The sequence below is a fragment of the Ranitomeya variabilis genome, chromosome 2 (assembly GCF_051348905.1).
Source record: "Ranitomeya variabilis isolate aRanVar5 chromosome 2, aRanVar5.hap1, whole genome shotgun sequence".
In the NCBI taxonomy this organism is placed as follows: Eukaryota; Metazoa; Chordata; class Amphibia; order Anura; family Dendrobatidae; genus Ranitomeya; species Ranitomeya variabilis.
The window spans coordinates 239,001,691-239,022,259 of NC_135233.1; the positions used below are offsets into that span (position 1 = coordinate 239,001,691).

At 46.3% G+C, this 20,569-nt stretch overlaps 2 protein-coding genes across 9 annotated transcripts in view; one reads left to right on the forward strand and one right to left on the reverse strand.

Annotated features, from left to right (window-relative positions):
* Positions 1–424: 424 nt before the first annotated feature.
* On the forward strand, positions 425–9,278 carry NELFB (negative elongation factor complex member B). Its single transcript, XM_077284258.1, has 13 exons — positions 425–714; positions 1,279–1,442; positions 1,712–1,811; positions 1,902–2,132; positions 3,479–3,664; positions 4,285–4,397; positions 4,484–4,586; positions 4,936–5,031; positions 5,299–5,441; positions 6,260–6,366; positions 6,883–7,021; positions 8,449–8,557; positions 8,647–9,278. Exons 1-13 carry the CDS (start codon positions 577–579, stop codon positions 8,785–8,787), a joined length of 1,770 nt encoding a protein of 589 aa, XP_077140373.1. The 5' UTR covers positions 425–576; the 3' UTR covers positions 8,788–9,278.
* A 2,556-nt stretch (positions 9,279–11,834) lies between these two features.
* Positions 11,835–20,569, reverse strand: part of LOC143805229 (uncharacterized) — a 286,521-nt gene continuing 277,786 nt past the window's right edge. For 5 of the 8 annotated variants that reach the window (XM_077284256.1, XM_077284255.1, XM_077284254.1 and 2 more), the window contains 5 exons: positions 17,813–17,894; positions 15,693–15,799; positions 13,954–14,018; positions 13,432–13,570; positions 11,835–13,344 (listed from right to left, as the gene is read on the reverse strand). In XM_077284256.1, the coding sequence (XP_077140371.1) occupies positions 12,198–13,344; positions 13,432–13,570; positions 13,954–14,018; positions 15,693–15,799; positions 17,813–17,894 (1,540 nt within the window). In that variant the 3' untranslated portion in view covers positions 11,835–12,197. Of the gene's footprint in view, positions 13,345–13,431; positions 13,571–13,953; positions 14,019–15,692; positions 15,800–17,812; positions 17,895–19,002; positions 19,143–20,569 lie in introns of all 8 variants that reach the window. The other 3 variants (XM_077284251.1, XM_077284252.1, XM_077284250.1) reach the window with 2 other exon arrangements.

Here is a 20,569-nt window from a genome sequence, read left to right on the forward strand (position 1 = left end):
CGCATGCGTCGCTGTGGTGCATGCGTCACTGTGGTGCACGCGTCAGGGCGCAGAGGACGCAGCAAGTTGCAGTTTTTTCTGCGCCCAAAACCATGCAAAAGTGGACGCATGTGTCAAAAAACGCTGCGTTGTGCATGCGTTCACATTTGCGTTGTGCGTTGCGTCGCCGACGCTGCGGCGCACAACGCAAATGTGAACGTAGCCTTACACATACTGACGTCTTTTTCCTCATGGCCCAGGACCCTCGTGTGCCCATCACCAGATCTGAGGAGCTGACAGCTACAGTCTGCAGTCTCTCGCTTTCCCTCTGTAGTGAAACTCTCATCCTCTCCTCCGAGCTTTCTGGTGGGAGTTTTAGTTTCACAACAGCTGGAGATTTACTGGACTCAAAAAACACATGGAACTCGAAGAATGGGAACATTATTTCCGGGAGGACGATATTCAGTACTGGACAGGAAGTGACGTCTAGTGGCTGCGTCTGAAGCGGAAGTGTCCTGGTTTTGATTACAGAGCCCGGGACGGTTTCTGTACAGCGGTTCGGGCCCTTCGAAGCGGGGCCCCGGCCCTGACCTGTCTATGCCCCGCAGTGTGGAGGCCAGAGCAGCGCTCAGGATGTTCGCGGGGCTGCAGGGGCTCGAGATCGCCAGTGGGGAGGATCTGAAGGAAACACTGACCAACTGCACGGAGCCCCTGAAAGCTATAGAGCAGTTCCAGGTACTAGCCGTTCTCCCACCGCTACTGCCCATCCACCTGCCCCCCCCCGTGCCGATCCACCTGCCCCCCCGTGCCGATCCACCTGCCCCCCCGTGCCGATCCACCTGCCCCCCCGTGCCGATCCACCTGCCCCCCCGTGCCGATCCACCTGCCCCCCCCGTGCCGATCCACCTGCCCCCCCCGTGCCGATCCACCTGCCCCCCCGTGCCGATCCGTCTGCCCCCCCCGTGCCGATCCGTCTGCCCCCCCCGTGCCGATCCGTCTGCCCCCCCCGTGCCGATCCGTCTGCCCCCCGTGCCGATCCGTCTGCCCCCCCGTGCCGATCCGTCTGCCCCCCCGTGCCGATCCGTCTGCCCCCCCATGCCGATCCGTCTGCCCCCCCCCCCCGTGCCGATCCGTCTGCCCCTGTGCCGATCCTGCTGCCTCCCCCATGCCAATCCTCCTACTGACCCCCCCCCCCCCCCCCCCCCCCCGTGCCGTGTATTCTGACCACCTGCCCTTTAGATGTCTGTTGTGTCCTCTCAGATATTTGTCACATCATCCGGTCATGTTTTATCCCTTCAGACAGAGAATGGCGTCCTGTTGCCGTCGCTGCAGTCAGCGCTCCCGTTCCTGGATCTTCACAGCATCCCCCGGCTCGAGTTCCACCAGACTGTATTCGATGAACTGAGGGAGAAGTTACTGGAGCGAGTGTCTGCCATCGCATCCGAAGGGAAAGACGGGAACAGGTCTGTGCCGCTGCGGGTTATTTCTAGACGCCGGTAATGTCTGAGTGCCACATGCCGCTCCTGTGAGTCTTGTGGGCCGCAGATCTGTGTCCGGCTATACGGGGGGCTGCAGGGGTCTGTATCCTGCTCTCTAAGGAGCAGAGACGCATTGAGACCACACAGACCAAAATGTTTTCAGTATTTTAAAGAGACATTCACCCTAGAATTGACAGACGCCCACTGGTATATTGTAATTCATTAGTAATGATTATTTCATGGTTATTGTAAAGGTACAGTAAATTGGAGGAGCTGCTGGAGAAGTCGTTCCCATTGGTGAAGATGCCGTCCATCCAGCCTGTGGTGATGTGTGTAATGAAGCACCTGCCCAAGGTGACGGAACCGCGGTGTAAATAGGTTTGCAGGCAGATGGTCTGATGACTTCTCCTGACCTGTTTACCCATCCCCCGATTTGTATATCAGGTGCCGGAGAAGAAGCTGAAGCTGGTGATGGCAGACAAGGATCTGTATAAAGCCTGCGCCGTGGAGGTGAAGCGTCAGATCTGGCAGGATAACCAGGCTCTGTTCGGTGACGAGGTGTCGCCTCTGCTGAAGCAGTACATCCTGGAGAAGGAGAACATACTGCTCAGCAGCGACCTCTCCGTCCTGCACAACTTCTTCAGCCTCTCCCCGAAGACAAGGCGGCAGGGGGAGGTGAGAGCCCAAGTCTGGGAATAGTTTATATTTATTATTATTTATTTTAATTGGGTTTTGCATTAAGCTGGGTGACAGCCTATGTGGCCACTTTGACAGCTGTAAGTAGTAGTCATGGTTGTCACTGTTTGAAAAATCTGCTCTCTCTCTCGTGTACCAAAGCCTATTGGCAATGGCAGCATTAGGGAGAAGCACATGGACCCAGATCACCATCTGCATCTCTCCTGGGTTGTGTATTGCAGGTTGTGGTTATACTTGCAGACTTTGCTGGTACTTCTCATGGTTTCTAACTACACCGCTCCCCGACTCTTGCGGTCCTCAGAACCTCTCACAAATGCAGCCTCAGGCTCTGAGCCTGTTAAAATAATCAGATTTTGGGAAGATATTCATACAGTTTTTATTGTACACTATATGACTATTCTAAAGCGATTATCCAGTTTAGAAAACCTGTTTTGGTGCAGACTATTAGAGATGGGTCCTATAGTTCCAGATCCTCATCATAGTTGAGGGCAGTTACTAAGAGCGTCTCCATCTCTGGAGGAACTTCCCTGGTCCCTGTCCTGCCTTACACAGACAACCCATGGATTTTGCACTCAACAGATGTATGAGAGAAGATTTAATGTAGTCCACGAAGAGTACATATAAAACAAACGACCTTCATCAGTGTACCGACTGCAAGAGTGGCGTGTACCGAATATCTAGAATGATGAAGGGGTCCTATGGCTCAGAACCGTCCTTGGGCTTGTAAATAAAGAAGAAACAAGTAGTTAAAATCTGGTACCAACAGTTGATTGTCGCAGTGTATCGGTGTGTCATGTATACCTAGGGCTCTCCTCTGACGTGGTATCCACCACTGGTCAAGGTATACATGACACACCGATACACTGCAACGATCAACTGTTGGTACCAGATTTTAACTACTTGTTTCTTCTTTATTTACAAGCCCAAGGACGGTTCTGAGCCATAGGACCCCTTCATCATTCTAGATATTCGGTACACGCCACTCTTGCAGTCGGTACACTGATGAAGGTCGTTTGTTTTATATATACTATTCGTGGACTACATTAAATCTTCTCTCATACATTCGTTGAGTGCCATGTCTCATTCTGCTACATATTAAGGTCTCGGACCCTACTTGAGCACCAACCTACGGTTGTGCCACGTTATATATCTACACCACAACCCATGGATTTCGGTTGCCCCTGTGCCTTGCTGTGATGTCAGGGGCAGCACGGTGGCTCAGTGGTTTGCAGAATAAATTTGGCGTATGTGTTGGGTTTCTGACTCACCCAAATCTTATATTTCGAGTATAATTCCTCTCCTAATGTTTTCCTTCCTCTCATCAGGTAGTACATAAACTGACTCAGATGATCGGAAAGAATGTGAAGCTGTACGACATGGTCCTGCAGTTTCTGCGCACCCTTTTCTTAAGGACTCGAAACGTTCACTACTGCACCCTGCGGGCCGAGCTCCTCATGTCGTTGCATGACCTGGATGTCAGTGAGATCTGCTCAGTCGATCCCTGTCACAAGGTACCTGAGCCCTGCAGTGTTTTCTATGTTTTCTGACAGCAGTTTCCAGGGCTTGGTCATCAATATCCGATGTGTGGCGTGCGTTACCCGAACCATCTACTATTGAGCCTTTTTCAGCCCTGGCAGTGGCTAATTGTTAACAGTACATGGAGCCCTTGCGGCCCGCCTCTGGACGCCGTACGTGTAGCGGATACTGCACCTCATCCTATTGATGTGAATTGGAGCGGAGTTGCAGTATTTATATATTATTGACTTATCTGAAAATGGCAAAGTCCTGGTCAACCCCTATAAGAATCCTCTATAGAGGTAATGGATCGTGAATGTCAGCACCCCATGACCCTCACATCCTATAACTGTATGTTCAGCTGGGCTCAGCAGGACATCATTTCCATTACAGCAAGTACAGACTGATGAAGAAAAGCAATAGCTCCACAGCTCAACCACCATGCTTTATACTGAAGCTTTGCTTTCTCAAATTTAGAATTACAAGTCACGTCAGTCAGGGAGACTACTGAATATGTGTGAGCTGCTTAATGTTTATAGACTAAGGAAAATGAGCCTGAAAGAGCTGAAAGCTCCTTAGAAGCAGTGTTTGATGTGTTCCTCATTATTTGGGGCAGTTCACCTGGTGCTTGGACGCCTGCATCCGAGAGAAGTTTGTGGACGCAAAGAGAGCGCGGGAATTGCAGGGATTTCTTGATGGAGTGAAGAAGGGTCAAGAACAGGTTCTGGGGTGAGGACAGCACAGCGTACAGTCATTGACCACAGGCCCGGTCCTGCCGGCGTTGTCATCGCCCTTCTCTCTTCTGTATATGACAGGGATTTGTCCATGATCCTGTGCGACCCATTCGCCATCAACACTTTAGCACTGAGCACCATCCGGAACCTGCAAGAGCTGATCAGTCAAGAATCCCTCCCGAGGGTGAGTGACGTACATTACCCCTTACCGGGGGCTGTCCAGGATAACGCATAAGGATTTCTTTTCACTGTTCATTGTCTTTAGACATGATTAGCGCTGCTTAATGCAGCCGGGTCAGAATTTGTGCAGTGTCCTCTTCTTGCTAAACATGAGTCATCTGAAGGAGATTAGCAGATGTACTCATCGGTGTCATAGATTTTATCACTTTATTGAATTTTCAGCCTGTGTTGTGCAGTAATTTTCTATGGCCAGCAGGTGTCGCCATTGTTGTCCTGGATGGTGATAAGCCGTCATTCCTCTGTTTCTTCTAAGTTGATGTTATTTCTGTGTCTGCATTGGTTTTGCTTTGCAGGACAACCACGAATTGCATTTGCTGCTTCGAATGCTTTCGTTGGGGCACGGAGCCTGGGACATGATAGACAGTCAGGTGTTCAAGGAACCTAAGCTGGTAAGTCAGAGCATAGAGCACGAGAGCGAGCAATAACTCATCAGTAGCATTAGTCTTCTGGCCGTCAAAAGGGGCAAGTAAAGACCCCAATTGAATGTACAATATATAGTGGGAAGAACTTGGCCAAAAGTGAAGTGTCTATTTCTTGATTTCCCCAACCAAGACTTCAGTAGGTTGCACGAAATGCAGAGGAGGATTGTGGCTAAATAATAATAATTTCTCCCCTTCTTCCTCCTCTCCTTAATCGTGTCTTCTTCCTTTCTCCAGGACTCGGAGGTGATCACCAGATTCTTGCCTCTCCTGATGTCCTTAGTAGTAGATGACTACACATTCAATGTAGAACACAAGTTGCCCACAGAAGAGAAGGTGCCGGTCACGTACCCCAATACCCTGCCGGATGTCTTCACCAAGTGAGTCGGGTGCAGGGTTAAAGGGGGCGTCCCATCTGAACTTTATAATTTAGTAATGGCAGACGCTATAAACAGCTTTTAATAAAAGGTCTGGATGATTTCCTCAGCACACATAACATTGTGGGTTATAGATAATTTCTGACAGAGTTAATTGACGGACCTTGCTCTTTTTCCAGCCTATTAAAAATCTTGTTTGCTCTCAGGAATGGAGGGATGTTTAACCCCTTACCGACATCGGGCGTAATAATACGCCGATGTTGGACTCCCTCCCTTTGATGTGGGCTCCGGCAGTAAGCCCACATCTGTCCGGGGACAGGTCAGCTGTTTTGTACAGCTGACATGTGCCCGCAATACCTGCAGGTGGAATCAGCTATTAAAACTCTGACAGTGGCATTTAAATCCTGCTTCTGGCCATCGGGCCGGAAATACGCCCACCGGTGACCCCCGTCACGTGATCGCAGGTCACCGGTGTGTTGGCATGACAATCTGGGGTCTCCTGGAGACCTCTATGGTTGTCAGCGCTCATAGCAAGTGAGTAAATCTGCTATATAGAGGCCACCTGATCATCGCTTGTATATAGCAGTGCCGATCGGGTTGTGGCAGCTTCTAAGCTCCCATGGAGACTATTGCAGCATGCCAAAAGTAAAAGAGAAATGTTTTTAAAAATATTTTTAAAAAAAGTTAATCACCCCCCTTTCGCCCCATTCAAAATAAAACATGAACATAAAATATGTTGCCCAGAGTGTCCTTATATCTAATATGGATCTATCCTGATTAGTTGTTTTTTTTGCTGACCTGTGTGATGTCCGTCCCGTCAGGTTTCTGCAGGAGAACAGAATTGCCTGTGAGGTAGGACTCTATTACCTGCTGCACATCACAAAGCAGAGGAATAAGAACCCCCTACTCCGCCTGCTGCCCGCCATCAGTAAGTGAAGCTCTTACCATTTATGGCCTTGTGCTTTGCAAAGTCAGAATTTTACAAATATAGATTAGTGGGAACTATGGTGATGAGTTCTATATAGTGATAGTACCGACGGATTAATGGGAACCAACCTGATAAACTGGCTCCACAGCACTCTGAAGATTATAGTGGTCTTTATGCACATATGCTGAGATATACACACACTGTCATGTGCTCTGTTCCCTTAGTAGTTCCTGTAGTCTGTATGTATATAATATATAATGTGTCTGTCTTCTGACAAGTCATTAGTGTTGCCCACCTCCCAGTGCAGAGCTGGGTGGCAGTGGACAGCCGCGGGTGCTCACAGTTGCCACTCACCTCCACATTGGAAGCTGTAGATGCTGCATCATCTGTACCACTCACCTCCAATGCAAAAGTGAGCAGTGTCAGACCACCCCCCTAGGTTTCTTGTGATGGAAACTATGAAAGGGCCGTCCATGCTCCCAATTCATCGCGCTGACAACCATTTCTTGTTTCCAGAGGAGACCTACAATGACACGGCGTTCACAGACATTTTCCTGCACCTCTTCACCAGTAACCTGACGCTGCTGGCTGAGGAGTTCGGCTCAGAAGACTTTTGCAGCCACATATTTGGTTTCTTCCTTGTGGCCCTCACCAAGTAAGCAGCGACCCTTATTATCATCGATAGCCCCGTCCAGAGCCCGGCCTCTGCCATCACAGATAAAGCATGGAGCTCGGGGCATTAGATGGCTGTCACACTTTCTGGGCTGTTTGTCGGTCCAGCAAGTCTTTTTACTACTCTGCTTTTGGAAGATGAGAACATCAATGACAGTAAATGAAGAAATCTGTGAAATTGCAATTCTGGTGCAGATTTCCTTAGGCCTCTTATGTTGTACTGTTCCTCTTTTGTTTTGCTTGAAATTTTATAAATTGACATCTGGGCATTACCAATCTCCTTTTTATTTAAGTAGGATATGTCCCTACAGAGTCTGCTGGGATTGGACTGATAATAGGCTTGGTAATGCTCAGTTGTCAGTGCATTTGTACATTTCCAGGAGAAATAACCGAGGAATGGTTCAATGTGACATTGTACAAAAGGATGTTCCAGCACTGCTGTAGTTATGGGGATGCAAGTGTTTGGTTTTCTTTAAGAGGAGAACTGTAAGCCATGACCCCTCGTTCCCCTGCTGGTCGTACATTGTGATTGTGTTATAGTTATAATCTTCTAAGATCTGAACGTGTCAATAATCCTCCTCCTGTGAACCCAACACGGCAAACGCCTCATGACGTTACTTTCCTCCTGGACGGAAAATTAGTCCCACGTGGCCCGAACAGTCAATGTTTGCCCAGCGTCCTGATAACTTTGGGTTGGGCTGTTTTCCATCAGACGGCGCAGGGTAGTATGTCGCTGCGTTTCGGGAGAGGTCATGCCGCTTTGTGTCCTCTCCGACTAAGACAACTGATGTGCTGTATGCTCCATGTGAAATACTGACAGCCGTATGGGCCAGATCAGTGTTCCCAAACTCAAGTCCACCTAAAATAGGTTTCCTAATTACTCCACAGATGATGCCGTTATGATTGGTGGTTGTGCGTTGCCGCAGATGTTCCCTCTAGGATGCCTCCAGTCATGACCTGCTGGGAGGAACCTGAGGACTGGAGGGTGGGAAATGCTGAGGGTTTAGATTCATTTACCAAAGTAATTGGAAGAGTTTTGGATGATTTTTGGAGGATGGTTTTTAAGATGATCTGCTTCAAAAATCTCTGAGCACAAAGCCTTAGCCAGGGTATCCATAGCCACCAGTCTTTTCCCATTGAGATGGCACAGAAGAGGCGAGTAGCTCGGCTGCAGTCAGATCAGTGTTAATCAGACTTTTCTAAAAGTAGATGTTGCACTTCTGTAGTTTGAGAAATACTCTGCACTGCCTCATGGTGGCAGCACACACAAATAGTGCCACGTAGCTGCCACAATTACTATGTACAACTAAAGGGAAACTAATCTATAAAAAAACCAAACTTAAACTTAGTGGTAACTTTTTTTTTATTCTTATCTGAATACTATAATTAATATCAAAATTGTATTTGCAGAAAGGAAAACATTCACAGACACGTTCTTCGCCTGCTGCTGCACCTCCACCACAAAGTGGCACCTTCCAAGCTGGAAACTTTACAGAAAACCCTGGAACCTACCAAAACAGTAAGTAGGAGGGTACAGGGTCCTTTATTGTTAAAGGTCTCTTAATAGTGTAGAAACTTGCCCATTCATGCCTTCCCCTTCCCTTACAGAGTGGAGAGGCAGTGAAGGAGCTTTATACCCAGCTGTGTGAAAAGCTCCAGCAGAAGAAAGCCAGTCCCCCAGCCGCAGAACCGGAGCCCACAGCCATGGATCTGCCTCTACACAAAATGCCCACGCCTCCGGTGGTATAATATCGGCCATGGTACCACGATTAGTGTATAGTAATGGACAATGCTCGGGGGCCCGGACGTTGTGTGATTTAGGCGCCCATGTCAGGCGGGTGCTCTGCGTCACAGAGGGTGAAGGGGAAACGGAGCTGAGGGCCGCGCCCTGCACGGGGCTGGTGACTGCCCTCTTGCTTTAATAGTCCCTGCCTGCTCCAAGTCTATGAGCGGTGTAGTAGGATAGCATTAGCTGCTGCCAGGGTATGACCAGTATGGCGGTAGCCGAGTCAGAACAGAACACACTTTTGCTTTAATTCAAAATATAGTTTTCATTTTTACTAAATGGAAATAAACATTTTCTTTGATGCAGCAAGGAGGAAAACCTGTATAAACACAACGAGAAAACGGCCACTTTTCTTACAGCAGGTAATACAGTAAAGATATAGGATATAATAATATTGCAATCCCACTCCTGCGCACACTCACTAAGGACCTTAATAAAGGGATGTTATATTGCGGGTATAGCAGTGATGTCACCTCTATTCTACCTGGGAGACTCCAGCTCCTTTTTGGCAGCATTATAGCCATATGAACGCTCAGTTGGCGAGGGTCTCCCTCTGGGGCCTTCACTTATTGGTGAATCGGGGTCGACTGACTCCAATTCTCCGTTCATGTCAGCGAAGAGGCAGCCATGCTTATGTGCATCCCTGCTCATTGAAATTCATGCAGAGAGACGTTTAGGACATTTCACAGATCCTAAAATCTAGAGATGGGAATACACCATTACGGCACATCTGCACCGAATCGCTCAGATCTTGTTGCCGAGTTCCTGCAGGAGGAGAACAAGAATCGTTCTGCCACTCCTTGCACTATTTCCACAACCTCCTGTTGTGACATTTCATCCTTGCCATAACCTCTGCTGTACCAACACCATCATAGAAACACTGCCAAGAGGAGAAAATGGCCATTATTGTGGCGTCTACACTCTGGAAATTCTGCAATAAAACCACATCATCTTCCACAACAGAAAATGACGTACTGCGGATAATAGTTAAAAAAATAAATCACTGCAGGTTGTGTTGGCTGAATTACCGTCTAGTTTCTCATCCTTTGCTGCTTGTGTGAATTGGGCCAAACATTCAGACAGGAATATGTGCAGCATTTCCAATACGTCTGGACAAGATATTAAAGGGGTCGTTCACTACTTGGACAACCCGTTCTTTAATGATACGTGGCGTCATTGACAGTGAAAGCTACACTCTTCACCCGGACTGACGCCATTCCAGCGGTGCTGGCACCAGATCTGTCAGGACTCGAGTGAGCAATTTAAGCAATTAGCATCCACCAATGTGCGGTTTTGGTCCCACTTCCCTCAGGAATAATCTCATGCTGCAGTGCTCACACCTCCCCTGTATGACTGAGTGGCTGCAGCGGTCACGTGACATAATTTCATGTGAGTCCCGACAGAAGCTACACGGCTGTAGTGAATGTCGGCAACTAACCCGGGAGATTAGTGTAGGCTTTTTTTTTCTCCTTTCAGTGTGCCCGTTTCATTAACGACTGGGTTGTCCAAGTATTGAACAGCCCCTTTAATGGCTTCTTCACACGTATTGGAAGGGCTGCAGCTTTTCTGTCTAGTTTTGTTTCTTTTAGAGCCCAATATACACTAGCAGCAAATATGTGGATGTGAATTTAAGATGCTCATTGACGTGTCGCACGGAGTTTATCCTCCAGGATTACGGCCAGTTTTAAATATGCAGTAACAAGCATCCTTAATGATTACATTTTTTTAAATTTTCTTTGTTTTTCCCCCTTTTATTTGATGCAGAATTTAGTACATTAAGGGTATGTGCACACGTTCCGGATTATTCGCGGATTTTGCACGTTTTTTTGCACGTTTTTTTCGGCGGCTTTCCGCAGCAAAAACGCTTAAACGCATACATTAAGCATCCCATCATTTTTAATGGTTTCCGCAATTTTTGTGCACGTTGCGGTTTTTTTCCGCAAAAAAAAAAAACGCGTGCGGAAAAATACGAAGCATGTTTTTTAATTTTGCGGATTTTAAACAGATTTCCCACTATATTATTGCATTGGGAACCTCCGGCAAAAAAACGCGAAAAATCCGCACAAAAAAACGCGTGCAGAATTCCTGCGGAAAACCTCAGGATTTTCTTAGGAAATTTCTGCATACTTTCCGGACGTGTGCACATACCCTAAAGCTTTGATTCTGCACCTAAAAACGTTATTTTTCGTGGTTTTGAGCCTCCCAATAGAAGCTTATAGACAAAAAAAATTCAGTTATACTGGGTCTTTACACCATGAAATTGCATTCACTTTGCTTCCACAGCTAAACCCAGCACATTTTCTTCATGACAAACTGCAGCATATATATATTGTGGACACGTCTTTTAGTTGAGATACACAAGTGTTGTCCTGTCTGTAGCGCGGCGCTGCACACAGCACAGGTCACTTACACCGCTGTACAGAGATTTTGGTGCCAGCGATGTCTGAACAGTTTTATATTACGTTTCCGCTGCTGATTAGGCATATGACTCTGGTTTTGTCAGATTGGCTCTAGTTTCTGAGATATTTAATAGTTAATTACTTACGGTAGATTTCTGCTTTTAAAAAGTGGCTTATATAGCATAGTATGCCTACAAATTAAATAGAAAATAACTGTGTGTGCTATTTCATTACCTAAGACACTGTTAGAGTCAAAAGACCAAAAGCTATTGCATTTGTCTCACACAAGTCGCATTGGGGAATGCGTTATTTTCATGGATGAATTATCTCAAACTAGAACCAATTCAGCAAAAGTAATGGGATTTTTTTTTAATTCCGCGTCCTAAAATACACTAAATCCATTAAAAAGAAAAACTTGGTACCTGAAAAAAATTTTTTGGGGGTAGACCTGTTTTATCACTTTACAGTTCCGATTAGAAAGGACACAGAATTGTTACAATGGAGTTTTACCCTCTTTTATTACTTTATTCTGTGCGTTCTTTCTGTGCAGTCAGCAGGAGGAGTAGTGGGCTTACAGCAGAGCCCAAACAAAAGAACAAATGGTGCACAGGTTTGTTTTTTTTTGCCCCCAAAAATGAGAACAGATCCTGTCAGACAATAGTACAGTCAGTGGGAACGTGGAGCTCCGACAGAGTGAGCGAAGAGGTAGAAGGACAATACTGTATACAGTCTATATCCAGGCACGTGTATCTGAGGTAAGCCGGTGGATTTAGAAATGCCAGCAGTACCACTGGTCAGACCAATACTGCGCATATGTAAGGCCAGAAGAAGAGGAATGTAGGTAAATGGGCGCCATGCACTGACCACCTGACATTCCTAAAAACAGCCAGAGTGAGGAGAGCTGCAGTATAAACGGATCTGTATTATGAGTCATCAGATGGATATTGGACTACTTATGGACCATACTCCCCACCCTAGTCCTCATCATAGTCTTCCTCAGTTAGTAATATTTTAGGAATATCTGCTGGGATTTCCTGCTCCTCATATTTACCCTGGAAGGAAATGGAGAGATCAACAATTCTATCCAGATGACACGCACCGATCATTGGGATATCAGATTCTGAGGAAACGCCTGGAACAATATCTTGACCATACAACATGGAGGACTTCTTCAGCATGCTCTTACTAAAGGTAGGTCCTCGAGGTGTACATGCATTCAGGACCCCGAGATTGTTTTTTATGGGTGCACCTCCTTTATTGGTGCCCAGCGGTGGTGGTGCATCAGGCCTAGTCCAGTCTATGCTGTTGTCAGGGGTGAACTCAAGCTTAAGTTTGGGGATGAAGACTGCGTTCTCATCTGTGCTTCTCGTCAACACCAAGACTCCTTGGCTTTGCCTTATAACATCATAGGTTCTTGACCAGAGATGTCCTTTCAGTTCTTGACTAAACATTTCTGAGGCATTTTGTTGATCTTTGGGTAGATTTGGTCCCAAGATGGTTTTGCATCTCTGGCTATTGGCTAAATTCTCTGGTATGGAGACATTTTCACCTTCTGGTGACACAGGTTGTGACTTGTGACCACTGGTACCAGTCTTTATCAGCTGGCTACCACTTGACTTATTTTCTTGACTGCTGGTGGTTGGTTCTGCTTCAGGAGACTGTTTCAATAAACCAGCAACGACATTGTCAGGATGGCTCAGGTGGGTAGGAGGACCCTCATTGTGACTTCCCTTCGTTTCATGGTTCTCTTCCCAATGACATGAAGATTGTGGTTCTTTGTAGTCTCCCAGTTCTTGGACATCACCAGTCTGTGGGTCCGATACTAAAGTTCTCCTGTCTTCTGCCTCATCGATCTGCCCAGACGTTGCTTGATGGTCACTTGGGTGTGAGGACTTCTCATGGGCCTGTATGTTGGATTCCTCTAAGTTGCCAGCATGGTTCGGGACTGTCTGACCAGAGGTCTTGCCGTCTCCAGGTTGGACATTTTGCAGTTGACTTTTGTCACTTTCTCTAGATTTGTCATCCAGTAGGAGCAGATGCTTCATTTGGTGCCACAATTGTCGGCTTCTGGTATCATCTGCCTGCCGAATCTTCACCCTTCCTAATGTGTTGTTAATCTCTCTAGAGGGAGAAAGTACATGAAAATAAATGGGACATATGTTCTGCAGACTATATACGTACATACAGAATGGCGTCCTGCGTCCTCACCGTCTGCTGGCAATTCCAGTCCTCTTCCTTGAAGTCGTGGTCAGTTTTACTGATGATCTTGGTAATGTACTCTTACAGCTCCGAGGCGGCTGCTTGTTATTTATGGTCTGATGAAGAATTGGGTTCTGTTTTGCACCACCTGACTCCACCCAAAACAAGAATATAGATATAAGGCACCATTCAATGACTGCTTGACAAACCCTTTTAATACACAGTCTTGAGATCACAATGTTTTTCCCCATTTACTTTTTCTGGTACTGCAGCTCATCATTCAAATGAATTCTGCAATCCCAGATGTCGTCACCGTGACGGCACGTGTGTGTGTCAGCCCAGCTATGGCCGTCTGGTAGGATGCAGTTCTCTGGGTGCCTAGCCCGCAGCCACAGATTACTCACGTGGGTGATGGCCTGGGTCCCGGGAGTCAATTTGCACCAATTCTACCACCCACATATCCTGCCTGTCAGATAACAGGGCACAATCCTGCTCTAAATACAGACCCTTCCCCTCCCCCCTGAACTGCACCTGACACATGGAGCCGAGATGCTGACTTCAAACTCTTCACTTTTTCAGGGTCCAAAAGTTTCAACCTTGCAAGAAAAAAAAAACAAAAACATTAATACTGTATGGGAAGTTAATAAACGAAGGAGAATGAGGAAGCGAGCAGGGGCTATGCATTTATCTGAAGCCTGGGGGACAAAGGGTGGTGACTGTGAGTGCTACTCCTCACACTCTGCTACACAGGAGAAGGCACAGGAAAAGGAGGATTCTCACACACTTCAGAACAAATTGGAAGGGCTGAAAGCAGGAGATTGTAATTTCCCAGCGTATACATGCAGAGGAGATTGTCGCTGGCACAACGCCTGGTGATACCTGAAGATTACTATTGGATAGCGCTCACCCTGCAGTACCTATGCTCAGTGAGCTGTCATTTTGAACATAGGGGTTAAGTTACCCAGAAAATTCAGCTCTGCTACATCTGTGAATAACCGGAGTGAGTGCCTATGACAATCGGGTCGGGTGCCCACGATTCGGATGTAGCAGCGCTTTCGTCTATTGAACCCAGGTAAATCCGCATTTGTTCACTGAACCGTGTGGATTTACCGCATTCAATACATACGATTGATGTAATATCCCAGCTACTATGCTACAACATCCGGCCGCTGCAGGTTTGATGCCACATAACTACACAGCGCCCAACCCACAGCAATTACTGATTGTGGGCACATCCCCTTAGGGCACTGGGCTTCCTGGTGTCAGCCAACGTATATTCAGTACTAAGTAGGCTTTTGTGCTCTACAGATTCAGTCTTACATTATCCATTCCTGGGAAAGCTGGGTGATAACCACTAGGGTCATCATCACAGTCCCGACTTGTACAGACTCCTAATCGTAAATCGGCTCAAATCTGGCGAGTTGTTGCTTATCTTTGGCTTAATCCCACCTTTTTTTTTTTTTTAAACAACAGAAATAATGAAGAGCTGATTGTATTAACCCAAAGATGAACACCTTAAAGTGGAATTCCCATCTGCAAAATCCTTTCCCAAAATGTAGTAGACATAATAATATTTGCAAATACCTCCAATCAGAAATGTACTATAGTTCTTCTGATTTGCAGTGTCTGCTCATGTGCAGGCATTGCAGGACCTTAGGTATCCATAATTCTGACCACTGATATCGTGACAGTTATCTGGTTGCTAGTGGTCGTAACTATGGATACGACAGCTTTTAAAAGAATATGGCTAACTTTATAGTAACAAAGCTGCACAGTGTATTTAGAGACACTGTGTCAGCACAGAATGACCGTTCAAACCAAGTCCAGGCGCTCGGTGCTTCACGGCGGGGCCAATCATTTACATTCACTTTCCCACCTATCTCCACCCTTCTCTGGCTCTAGGACGCCAGAGATGTCAGTCAAAGAAGCGGTAGGAGGGTGGAGATATATGGAAAATAAGCAGGTGGGAAGGTGTATATAAATGGCCGTACCATGCTGCACCGTGCGGTGGGACTTAGCTTTGAACAGTCATTCTGCGCAGACAGTCCCTTTAAGGAAGGGGTTATGGTGATCTTGAAGGAGGCATTAACCCGTCTCATCACCGTCCTTGTCACATGCACAGCCAAATGAGAAGACTGGAGCAGCACAGAGTATTTTAGGATGTGTAGGTTACGGGATTAGAGTTACAGGCCGCTAATGGACGGGGCGGACTGTCCCAGACGTTCATACATCCAACTGGTGCCCTTTCCATATACAAGTGTGACGCTTACCCCGTCCTCTTCAGTCTCACAGGTATGAGCGCGTACGGGGGTTTCTGGATGGAAGGAACGCTGTCTCTCTCTCTGGGTACCCTGACGCTTCCATTGCTTGCTCCTCTCTGTGGAGAACAAAGAAAACTCATAATATACATCCAAATACCAATATATACAATGCTGCCTATAGGTTGTGTGCAAAGAGTACCTGATGCTTACATTCAGCAGTGTCAAAGGGCTTGGGGCTGAGTAGGTATGAGCTGTGGCTAGCAAACTCTTACTATGTCTAGCCACCACTAGGGGGAAGCGCACTGTATACATGGCTATACCTCTAACACGAGCAGCAAGCTCCCCCTAGTGCTGGCTGTGGGAGCTGCTTTCTTCACGAATATTTGTTTCGAGCACGACTGGGGTGAACACTGAAAGTTATGGACAGCTACATACTTCACATTATCATATTCAAACTGGTACTAATAAAAGAGTTATGTAGCAGACTGTTGAGTTACTAAAAGAAGTCTTCCACCCCTAAAAGAAAAAGTCCGGTTATCAGCAAGAGCTCCTCTACATTGCCCAGACTGGTGATATACACATTGGCCAACAGCTATTCCCCCTCCCTACATACGTGCTTGTGTCCTCTATAAGGAGAGGGGAGACCTCTCTGGTGGAGGTTTATTTCCCCAAAGAACTAAAGGATTGGTCATATTTAAAACCAACGGCCTGATCATGTTCCCCAACATCTGCCACTGGGGAAAGTCCACGAGGCCCCTGTGCATCAGGTGGTCTGCCGAAATAAGTCATACTCATCTGAGAGGAAAACGGACAAGTACAATCGGATTACAGTCTGACCAATGTTAATCTATGGTTCCCTGCTCTTCTGCGATTTTTTTTTTTTCCTCAGCCGAAATTGAACAGAAAAAAAAAATGCAGCATGCTGCTATTGTCCTTATATCTCAGGCAAGATTCGCCAATGCAAGTTAGTGGGTACAAGAGACAAATTGCATGGCACTCGGGGTATGCGAGTGCTGTCCACTTTTTTCACACCCATGTCCTTTGAGAGGCCGGCAATTTATTTGCTGTGTACAGCAATATCACAGCATGACCCGATAGAATAGATATAAAGAGGTCAGCCACATATAGTACAGTGCTTGTGTAGCTTACTGTACATGTATTTTTTTTTTTACATACTAAATTCTTTTCTGAAAAATAGGATGTGGAACCCCCTGATATTTCATTAACCAGCAGAGGGAAAGCAGACAGCTCGGGGCAGCTGTTTATAACCTGGGAAGGTGGTAATACCCATTGATCTTCCCAGATTAATATCAGCTCACACCTGTATGCTCAGCCTTTAGTGGTTATTAAAATGGGGTGAAAAAAACATATGACAGTGTGCCCCAGTATTTAATAACCAGCAAAGGCTAGGCAGACAGATGAGGGCTGATATTAATAGCCTGGGAAGCTCCATGGGTATTACCCCCTTTCCAGGTTATCAACATCTGCCCCCAGCTGTCCGCTTTCCCTTTGCTGGTTAATATAATGTTAAGGGATCCCACACCAATTTTTTTTTTAAAATAATGTAATTAGAAAAATACATGTACAGTAAGCTACAGAAGCGCTGTACTAATTATGTCACTGACATCTTTATATCTATTCTATTCTGTCACACAGTAAACGATACACACAAAGCACCGATCATATATCTCACATATTTATATATATCTTTTTGTTTCTGTCTAATCTCTCTACGGGCGCAGTCAGACAATCATATAAAGCGGATCAAGGTCGGACTGGCCGATGGCTCACCCGAACGTAACAGCTTTTTATATTTCTACGCAGCGGGCACGCTCGGGTCGGCAGAGCCATGGGCAGTCCGTGCACTGCGTTGTGATCTCGGTCTGATTTATACAGCCGTCTGACTGCCCTGACAAGCAGAGCTTGTACCACAAGGAGCTGGGGACTTCTTGCCCTGACTGATAATAGCCTGCAGCTCGTCTTATCTCAGCCCGTGACACTGGGCACACTCCATGCCCTTGTGTAACAGCTTTGTGCCCATTTATTCCAGTCATTATCTTTCCATCTCCCGATCATTAAGCTGGGGGAGGGGAGGTATAAGATTGATCTGCTTTTGTAGTCTCGCTAACCTTTGGGATCAGAACGGACGCTCCTCCTGCCGGTGTTCGTCCGGTAACTGCGGGTGCACTGGTGCAGGGAGCCTTTGCCTTGCTGAGGGGTTAAATGTAAATCATTAATAATGTATCACTGGTCCAGTAGGGAAGAAACTTTATATAATGTGATAGGTTACAGGTATGCAGCACCTTCTGCTGAGCCATGTCCACCTTTACCCTGGATGATTATTGTTCTTAGGAACAATCGGTTCATGATAATCGAGCTTTGTATACAGGCCGCCGATTGATGGATGAATGAGCAAAGTGCTGGTTTGTGGGGTGAAGAGATCTTTTGGATTGCACAAACGATCCTTGTTCTGTGTAACCAGGATCTGCGCTGCTGGGAACAATGGCTGTCCATTTCTGATCATCTCACTGTGTAACAGACTGACGAGTAGTAAACCAGCAGCTGATTGGCGGACGTTTAGTCCCACCAGTTGACAGGTGTGAGTGGCCCATTGTGCTCCAATCGCCTGTCGCTCCTCTCTTTACCGCAATATGGCACATGACTACTGCAGCCAATCACAGTAGTGATCAGGAGCGTACAACCAGAGCCAACATGTACACATTAATTTACATTAGGGCGATTAATCAGGATCATTAATCTCCCAGCGCTCTGCAATCTTTGCTCCTGCCCCTTCTTCTGGGTAGAGGAGTTAACCCTTACCTACCAATCTGCAAATAGTGGGTTTTTTTTTTTTTTTTATCCCCCCACCGGGTTGTCGATCCTGAACATAAGGTGAGGTAAGGGTTACCCCACTCACCAATGTTCCCTTTGTGGCTTCTCCCTCCATGAGCGCCAATAAAGATGAATCCTACCTCCTGCTCTTTCCTCCACCCTCCCCCGCTAAGTCCGGTCAGTGTAGAGGTTAACAGGAATAAGTAATACATAAAGGGAACATTCTGCTCTAGCCAAAGGTTAGACTGAATTTTAACCCCTAAGATGCTGCAGTTAATGCTGACCACGGCACCTAAGTGGTACAGCCAACAGTCAAATATATTTGTATAGAAAAACACTAAAAATTAGTATCTGTAATGACCCCGACTCTAAAATAAGTGTCTCACACAGCGAGTGCTTAGAAAGAAAAGCGTGATTGTGAGCAGTGTGGAGTGACCACAGCATTGTTCGGAAACGTCTGCAGCCATATTGGCCTGTACAGGATTACCGTGCTCCGGATATAGGTGCAGATGTGCCGAGGGCTTGGGTCTGGTGGGCTGCAGGTTGTATACGGCTGCTCCTCATATATGGAGAGCTCCTCGGTGAAGGAATCTTTACTTTACCCACCGCCGTCATTGCCTGGAACATCTCATAAAAACATTATTTACCAGAGCGGAATGGGAAGAAGGAATCATCAATCTCCAATGATTCTAATCACCAGGTAAATAACAACCTGATAGTGGTAGGAATACTCCACCCGACCATCAGACACAGCGGGATGAAGAGGATACATAGAACCCAACGTGGAAATTGTATACATTACAAATAGGATCTCACACACACTCTTGAAAGTTTGTGAACCCTTAAGAATTTTCCTGATTCCTGCATAAATTTGAACTAAAACTACATCAAATTCTCACACAAGTCCTAAAGTAGATAAACATATAGACACGCACATACAGAAATGCATATGCAAATTTATAGGTACACTGTATATAAGATACATACACACAATTACACAGACGCATACATGTTCAGCCCTACAGCGGGTAGCCGCATGCTTACACATGCAAAGACAGACATACATACTAAGCACATATATAGCATACATGCAGTGCCTTAAAAATTATTCATACGCCTTGAACATTTCCACATTTTTTTCAAGTTACACCCACAAACTTAAATGCATTTTATTGGGATTTTATGTGATATCAACATAAAGTAGCAAATATTTGTCAAGTGTAAAGGAAATGATACAAGATGTTCTAATTATTTAAACATACAGATCTGAGAATTGCGACTTGCATTTATAGTCAGCCTCCAGTTAATACTTTGTAGGACCATCTTTTGCTACATTACTGCTACAAGTCTCTTGGGGTCTGTCTACCAGCTTTGCACATCTAAAGATGACATTTTTGCTCTTTCTTCGTACACTTGCTCTCGCTCACTGAGATTGGATGGAAATGTCTGTGATTAGCACTTTTCAAGTCTTGCCACAGATTACCACTGAGATTTCAGTCTGGCCTGTGACTGGACTGTTCACACACATGAATATGCTGTGATCTAAACCATCCATTGTAGCTCTAGCTGGATGTTTAGGGTGGTTGTTCTGCTAGGTGAACCTATACCCCAGTCTGAAGTATTTTAGAGCCTCTAACAGATTTTCCCCCAGGATTGCTCTGTAATTAGCTCCCTCCATCTTCTCACCTACCCTGACCAGCCTCCCTGTCCCTGCTGAAGAAAAGCCTCCCCACAGCATAATGCTGCCACAACCATGTGTGACTGTGGGGATGGTGTTTTCAGGGAGATGTGCAGTGTTAGTTTCTCTATCGCTTCATTGGGGGACACAGGTCAGGAACCATGGGTGTATTCTGCTGCCACTATGCACAAAAAGTTAGCTCCTCTGCAGCATACACCCCACCGACTTGCACTAGGTTAATCAGGTTTAGCTTAGTGTCAGTAGGAGGTGGACACGGGTCTTTCATTAGATCCATATCTACCTCAGTGTGCATCGTTTCTTTTCAGATGGATCTTCTCCTTTTCCTCTGGAGGGATACAGTCTGAACAGTCACAAC